This window comes from Gadus chalcogrammus, chromosome 12, assembly GCF_026213295.1.
Source record: "Gadus chalcogrammus isolate NIFS_2021 chromosome 12, NIFS_Gcha_1.0, whole genome shotgun sequence".
NCBI lineage: Eukaryota > Metazoa > Chordata > Actinopteri > Gadiformes > Gadidae > Gadus > Gadus chalcogrammus.
Genome location: NC_079423.1, coordinates 29,214,107 through 29,222,418, shown reverse-complemented (window position 1 = coordinate 29,222,418; position 8,312 = coordinate 29,214,107). Strand labels below are relative to the sequence as shown.

At 50.0% G+C, this 8,312-nt stretch overlaps 1 protein-coding gene across 1 annotated transcript in view; it reads right to left on the bottom strand.

The window, feature by feature from the left end:
* Positions 1 to 8,312, bottom strand: part of insrb (insulin receptor b) — a 69,062-nt gene that overhangs the window by 40,547 nt on the left and 20,203 nt on the right. Inside the window, 1 exon segment of the mRNA XM_056603297.1 lies at positions 3,970 to 4,518. Coding sequence (XP_056459272.1) covers positions 3,970 to 4,518 — 549 coding nt within the window.

The following is an 8,312-nucleotide window of genomic DNA, read 5'->3' as shown; positions in this document are numbered from 1 at the left end:
TTTACTTTGGCGCGCTCTATCGCAGCACTTGCTCACAGAAGGCCTTGGGAAACGCTGCAGTTATTCAAGGCAGAGGACTCACAGCGGTGTTGAAAGTGATTAGTGTTATAAGTGGTGTTTCTGTTCTGTCCTGCAGAAAGAGTCTCATTACGCCCTTTCATACGAGGGCGGAGGCTTGTGTTGTCAGAGGCTGCTCCGCTGCAGATCGGGTCAGTGTTGAAACAACGCGAACACGAGCGAAGCGGCATGCATTTGAAGTGACCGTTGAGGCCGTGAAGGCCTCTCCAATGAATAGCTGTCCCTAAAGTGACCCTGCTCACATCTGGGCGGCATGTGGCTCCGGAGGTAGAGCGGGTTGGCTTGTAACCGGAAGGTGGCTAGTTCTAGAGTTGAGGTGTCCCTGAGCGAGACACCATGCCCTAACTGCTCCCGACGGGCTGGCTGTCGCCTTGCGTGGCTGTCGCCTTGCGTGGCTGTCGCCTTGCGTGGCTGTCGCCTTGCGTGGCTGCCACCGCCGTGGGTGTGTGAACGTTTGCATGAATGGGTGAATGGTTCGGCAATGCTGTAAAGCTCTTTGAGTGGCCACTGGTTAGAAAAGCGCTACACAAATGCAGTCCATTTATATTTCTTACATTATTTTAATACATAGGGACGACTTAAAATCGTCATTGACCAGGAGTGATTCCAAGTCCTCATTGTCGTCCGTCTTTCCGATGGTCTGAATCAACGCCACCCCCCCTGCCAGCACGTGGAGCTGTGCCTCCATGTTTGAGTCGTTGCGTGTTTGATTTTGTGATACCCAGAGGCAGTCAGACTCAAGCAGGACTCACTGTACTTTGCTCCCCAGCCATCCTCATGGCAGAGCCAGCAAGCCAGCCTAATACTCAATCAGGAGGCACAGTCGGTGACAGCTCGTCAAAGCCAAGAGAGAAACTTTAGCCTTCGTGCTACCAACGCACAGTTTGGCCGGCGCAACCCTCCTGTGATAGACGCACTCAAACAGAAATGTACACGGACACACATTCATGTACAGACACTCATCACCATGCATGGGGTGACGCGCGCGCGCGCGCACGCACACGCACGCACGCTCACAAACACACACACACACACACACACACACACACACACACACACACACACTGGCCCTTACCTCGGGCAAAGAGACCCCTGTAAAAGCCAGTCAAAACCATGCCGAGTTTCCACTCACACATAAACTCAAACGAACCATCTGATGTCCTCCTCCTGCTGCGTGTGTGGCCATGTGTGGCCTCTTTTAAAACTCACAATATTTCCCGTCTTACCCCATGTTGTTTTTGTTTTGCAGGTGAATGTTTTCCAAAAGGGACAATAGTTTCATTTTAATTTCCTCTGATATAAACCAGATTTTCTTTATTATTTTCAGAAACGTTGGTTCAGACGAATAACTCACCGTTGATCTCACCAGCTACATTTCATTTCAAGTCAGAGCTGCACAGAGTTGTATTCTGATGATTCTATACAAACAACTATAGTGAGTCAAGTTGTTTGTAAAGAGGGGGGAGAGAAACAAAGGAAAGGGAAAAAAGTAAAGGGGAGACTGTTGGCATCTCTTCTGAGGACTATGTAAATAGATATTTACAGTGCACGCACACTCTCACAAACCCCCCCCCCCCCCCCCCCCATACACACACACACAAATACACACACATGCGCGCACACCAACCTGGTCTCACAGGAATCCGTGAAATGACACGCCGATTTCCGTGATGTGGCCACGGTATTCGCTCCAATGCAAGTTAATGACGCTGATGTTCCGTGGCTCACACACGGATCCCCGTTTCAACAAGTGAGTCGACCACGGGGGCTTAACTCAAAACCCGGGGTGGTCTCACTGAAACACTTAAATTGTCCTTGTTGTGTCCACGGAAGTTGCTCCAATGCAAGTAAATGACAATGATATTCCGTGGCACACACACACAGATTCCCGTTTCAATCTGTGTGTGTGCTCCCGTTTCAATCTGTGTGTGTGCCACATTTGACCACAGCGGGGGCTTAACACACGGATATCGGCATGTTTCCGTGATGTGGCCACAGATTTCGAGTTAAGCGTCCGACCGTAGTCATTTCACGGATTCCTGTGAGACCATGTTGGGCGCACACGCATGCACGCAGGGAGAGAGGCATTGCTCATTATCTAGAAATGACTGGTGCTTTGACACACAACACTGAACTGACGCCTGTCACATGACATGCAGCAGCAGCTCGTCATAGCACCTCCTTGGCCTTTCCAAACCAGAGGACACACACACACACACACACACACACACTCACACACACACAAACACACAAACACACAAACACACACACACTAGAGCTGTCAACTCTCTGAATTTCATTCCTATTTATTTTCAATATTCAATTACATCAACAATTTCAACTCTCCAATGTACCCTATTATATACCATAATATTTACTATGGACCTATGGACTTTATGTTTAACAGACACATAACAACCCTAATAGAAAGTTCTGAAAGTAGAAGAATATAGCTCTTAACATTTAGTGACCAAAACACTCAACTGAGCATAATCACAAAAAATAGTGAATAGTGACAAAAGATAATCCTAGGAATAAGGATAGAGAGTGAGTGATGCAAGTAAGAGATAAAGCCAGAGAACGAGGCAGAGTGAACAAGAGAGACGTTGGAGAGAGAGTTGGAGAGAGGTAGAGACAGAGAAAGAGTAGTAGAGATAGAGAGAGAGAGTGAGAGAGATAGAGGCAAAGAGAGAGAAAGAGAGAAGTGAGAGCGTGAGAGAGGTAGAGAGCTAGAGAGCCAGAGAGGTAGAGAGAGAGGGAGAAGCTGTAAATGCTCCCCAACCAGTCAGACACGGGGCCGGGCGGGAGCAGGTACAAAACAACCGGTAAAATAACAACACAAGCTGTAATCGCCTTCACAACAATAATAAGCGGACTCTGTCACAATGGACGCCTGTCTCCGTGCTCGGGACATGAAAAGGAAAATGTGACCGAGCGACCGACCCAGTAGCACGCTGGCGACGGCACAACACTGACCCACGGCTCACTTTGACCCGGGGACATAAAAGCTGTGTAATTTATACCAAACAAGTATATAGTTACAAATTCGACTCCTGCATGTCGATGTGGCCCTCGTGTTTGTCTTGACTCGCACTCTCTCACCGCTTCCCTTACTGTCTTTCGCTCCTTGAGCGTTCTCGCTGTCGCCGTCCTTTCTTATTTTTCTTTTTTACCCATAATGCCTGCCTGTCAGTGTGCGGTTGGCTGTTTTACAATGCAGTGGAGCCCTTTCTCCCATCAAGCCGATCACTAGGCTGTAATTACAGGACACTTACCCACAATGCCCCAGTCAATGAATACTAATCAGGGGGCGGGTCATGTCCGTGACCCCCTCCCACATGGGCTAATATCAAGACCACCCCCCCCCCCCCCCAAAAAAACAACAACACCCGCCCCAGATTGATTTCTACGAAGGAAATTCCGCCGTGCATAGTCTCATTCTGCGCCTCTACGTGCCGCTTTACAACAGGCAGGGTGATGGATACCTGAGTGCTGTACCATCACCCCCGGCCGGTCAATACGGACATGTTTTCCACCACCATTACTTTCTTCTAGGCTCATTCTTCAACGCCTTCTGCCCCCACACACACACACACACAGAGCGCTGGGGGACAACATTCAAAGCCTGAGCGCCCCTTATCGACCACATACCGGTGGCGGTAACGTATCTACAGATGTACAATAAGTACATTTGACAGAAGAAGGAGAAGCTAAATATTTCTGTCGGTACAGTGCGGATGTTCATAGAACAAATCCTAAAAATCCGCTACGCAAAATCTCGAGGAACTCTGATCAAGTGTCTTGAGTCTTTGAGGAGGCTTTTGATTTAGCACAAAAAGTGCATGTTTGCATGTTTCCCCCCCCTCCCCGCGCTGCCGCGGTGACACTTACTTCTCTGGCAGTGGTTCTGTGTCCAGCAGCGGCCCCGGAAGTGTCCGTTGATGGTGTTCTGCAGGCAGACCGTCTGCCCCTGGGCCGTCCCGGGACACACGTCGCCGCACTCCCGGTCGTTCTTGTTCTCCACGATGTAGTTGTCCTCCACCGTGTCCAGCACCTTCGACCAGTCCAGCGTCGCCAGGTAACAGAGGTCGGGGTTCTTCTCGATGCGCACCGCGCCCCGCGTGATGTTCATGAGGCTGTGCAGGCCGATCTCCTTCAGCTGCAGCATCTCGAACAGCACCAGGGCGTAGTTGAAGAACAGGTTGTTGCCGCGGATCACCGTCAGGTTGGGGAAGAGGTCGGTGAGGCTCTCCAGGCCGTAGACGCGGAAGAGCAGCAGGTAGTCTGTCACCACGCGCAGCCGGGGGAAGCTGATGCCGCGGAAGTCCTCCTGCTTGGTCTTGAACATGAGCAGGATCTTCAGGTGGCCCTCGATGATCGTGCAGTTCTCCAGCGACATGAGGTCCGTCACGTTGTTGCGGATGTCCTTGCTGGGGCAGACTGGAGGGGAGCAGAAGGGAGGAGATAACAGAGGGGACATTAGTAGCTGCGGCATGTCCTCCGTGGCTAAGCCCCAAGTGTTTTGCATTAAAGCAGAGAAGAGCAATTCACAAACGCTGCCTCTCTCAAGTCCCTTGAAAAAAAAAAATGAATTAACTGCCTGCAAGCACTCCCACTCTTCCTCACTTAACTCCATGTTATTTCCTCCCAACAGCATCTCCCCAGAGAGGACATTATTGCTCAGTGCCATCTTATCTGAAGGAGGCAGCGAGGAAAGGGTTACCAGACCTAAAAGGCTTCTCTGCTTTCATTCATAATCTAGCGCCTGCACACGCACAGCTGATGGGTGCACGTGCACGCACACACACACACACACAAACACATACACAGAGATCACATGAAAATTCATTAGGGGACACCACAGAGATGTGAGGGAGAAAAAACGACAAGAGTTGCCGCGGTTGCTATTGCTACACATAGCAACAAGGAAATACTCATTGGCATCAACACATGAACATCAAGTTGATCACAAGAGCAGCGTCATCTAACGCCATGTCATTCTTTCTCCCTCTCCTTTGATCGTCCGTTATTGCTGTTTTAATACAGAGAGGGGGCTGGGGGCCTGAGGGGCGCCAAGATATAGAAGGACACGCGTGATCTTACGAAGGACTGAAATAGGGTTTTGTCACCGTGGTGAGGAAAGGTCAACGTGTTGACACACCAGCTGACCGAAGGTGGCTGGGCGATGATATTTGGTCATCTCACAGGACCATCCATAGCATGTGATCGTGTTACTCCCAATAAAAATAAAGGAGCCACCGCGAGAGATGTACAACGTACAACATACGCATGGTTTATAGTTACAGATTTCATCTAAGACCGCCATAACTAATCAAACCAAAACGCGGCCTTGAAGGGAAATGGTGGGGGCTTTATCTATACACCTTCAATCTCTAACGCGTAGGGTGTAAAAGATCAAGAAAACAACAACAACAAAAAGGCTGTCAGTCCTATTAGCCACACACTTTATTGCCGTGTTTTCCGTGCCGCCGTGGAGCGGTTAGTGACCCTCGTCAACCTGTGGCCGTGAGCTACCCATTAACTCATAATTCTGTTAATAATTAAACTGCAAAACATGTCAACAATCCAGGTACACAGAGCGCGGCGGTAGCGCATCAATGCCAAGGTTAAAGGTCTTCTTTGGATGGCCGGCGGCCAGATGGGGCATGAGACGGGGCGACTGTTGTTTACTACGACATCGGCCTGATAAAAAGGACGACGTTTTGAATGTCACCACATCTGGTTCAGTGTGTGAACGTGAATAGATTGAGGGGTGAGCTTGATTCAGGGGCAAATGGTTTTTTTTTTTTGCCATGGGATTGAATGGAAACCAATGAAAGAGAACGCAAATCGAATGACAACTCCGGGGGGGAATAGGTCATTTTCCTGGCACTAGTTTGTGTTTGAGCTCTGGGCCAGAGTCAAGTCCCAAGCCCGACTGACAAAAGATGGAGGGAAGGAAGCTTTGACATCCTCTGATGGTTCACAAAGAATAACAAAATGTACAAAAGGCAGCTGAACCTCTGACTTGGTGAAACCATTTATTAGACGATGAAAGAAACGGGCTTCCGTAGCCATCGACCGTACTTCTCTATACACAGTGTAAGGTACAAACAACCTCTCTTCATTGGTTTAGGCCTTACAACGGTGAAAACACAGCCTACGGGCTAGGTCAACAGTGTGTGTGCTTGGGGCTTCTCTGTGTGTGTACAAATCGCCTCCGTGAGAGTGTCTAGGCGATTGTTGGAATTAGCTCATGTAAAATTCGAAGACATGAGTAAAAACCTAAAACCATGAATAGCCTGTCGAGACAGTGTCTCCAGAGGTTTACTTGGCCACCAATTTGATTCAGCACAAGCCCGATCCCAAAGACTTCTGGAACAAAAATCCCAATACTGGAATTGAAAGCATCTATGACAACATCCAAACGCAAGCAAGGGAAACCTCTATATTAGGTCTGTAAAGTTTAACCTCACTGCGGGCCTCAAACATATTCATGTGCTAATCCAATCCCTTCAAATGTTAAAATGGCCTTTTACATCAACCTGTTGGAAGTGAAAAAACTCCACCGCTACTTTTATGATGTGACCAGAAACCAGACGCATGGCATGATTACTTGTCAAATGGCCACCGTATAACCATAACTCAGCCAGACTCAGGGTTTATCAATAGGATGCAAACTAATCTAGGGCCCGTTGCGTTGGGCCTCCTACTCAGCGCCCAATGAGGCCCTGAACACATGTCCCTTGAAGGCGACAGACCGCCTCCCCCTCTTCCCTTCTCCTCCAATAAGCTTAAAGGAAAGTGCGTGAGAGAGCAAAAGAGAGAGAGAGCGACAGAGTGAGAGTGAGAGAGAGAGTGACGGAGGAGGGCGATTGAAGCCTACAAACACAGACTCAACTATGTAAAACCACAGGAATGATAGACGCCGTGCTTAATTTATTTTCGCATTGGATCGACTCTTTTTTTTTTTTTGGGGGGTTTATGCTGCCTTCAATGAAGTCAAGAGACTCATCTAAAGCAAATTGACGAAGCGCTGGCGTTTACGAGCCGGTGGGTGGTCGTGGCTGAAGGCTGCTGCAGTGCCTCCAACGCGCTGATGGGACTCAGTGGAGATGACTTCATGGCCGTGGGTTAAAAAGGCCTCCGCCGAGGTCACGCAGAGGGCCAAGCATCCATCATCTGAGCCGCCCGCTAATCAAGCCATTGGCCATCCGTTGGAAACCGCAAAGCCCTCGTCGCCGACTCATAAGAGGCATTATGAGCCGCCCACGTGCTCTGTTGTGGCGCGCTGGCCCTCACAATAGTGGTCTATTAAAAGACGGGTTTGCTCTTACTGACACAACCTGATCGCCTTACGTCTCTCTCTCTCTCCCACGGAATTTCCTACGGGTTGACCTTAAGCGTTTAAAAAACACACACAGCGCAACGCTGTTTGCTCACAAACAGATGTACTCTTTCATCGGGTCATGGGGAGTGTATGGCTTCGGTGGCGAGACCTTCGGGACAGAGGTGGCCATTGTCATCCCTAACATAGCATACTTCCCCTACAACAAGAACCAATCAATCATCGGCGACCGCGGAGACGCGGAGAGAAAGGGCTGAAGCGTGAAGAGGAAGTATCAGATCCCCCGACCCCGCCGCCGCCCCCTGGGCCAACGGCCTTTCCTGTCCCGCGGCGGTCATACTTGAGACCTTTATGCTTTATGAACGGCCCTCATCAACGCCCAGTCGCCCACCATACATCACGTCCACACAGGACGCTGCAAACAAAAAACACCCAATGCACATCACCAACGACAACCCCCCCGTTGGATCCGCCGAGCGCTAACACGGACCGAAACACATAACGTAGAGGGACCAGGACGGACAAGGGAAAGCAGCTGTTGTCGAGTGTACTTCACAGCCCAAGGAACCCTACACCTCATCTCTGCTGCCCTATCGTCTCATCTCCGGGAGGCATCGCCGATGCAGGCCTACCGGTGGCCACCCACTCGCTGTCCGCCTCCACTGAGCACCTATTGTGCAACGTAACAAACAGGGTTACGTAACGCCTGGGGAGGGAGTGGGGGCAGTGCGCGGCAACAACACGCCCCGTCCTCCAGTGATCTCCAAGAAGGTGACAGAATACACAAACAACGACCTTTGCACATCACAGAGATAATTATGGCTCCTCACTCTGTTCTCCTTCCTCCCGACCTGAGACACATTTTGTGTCCGCCGAAACAAGGAGG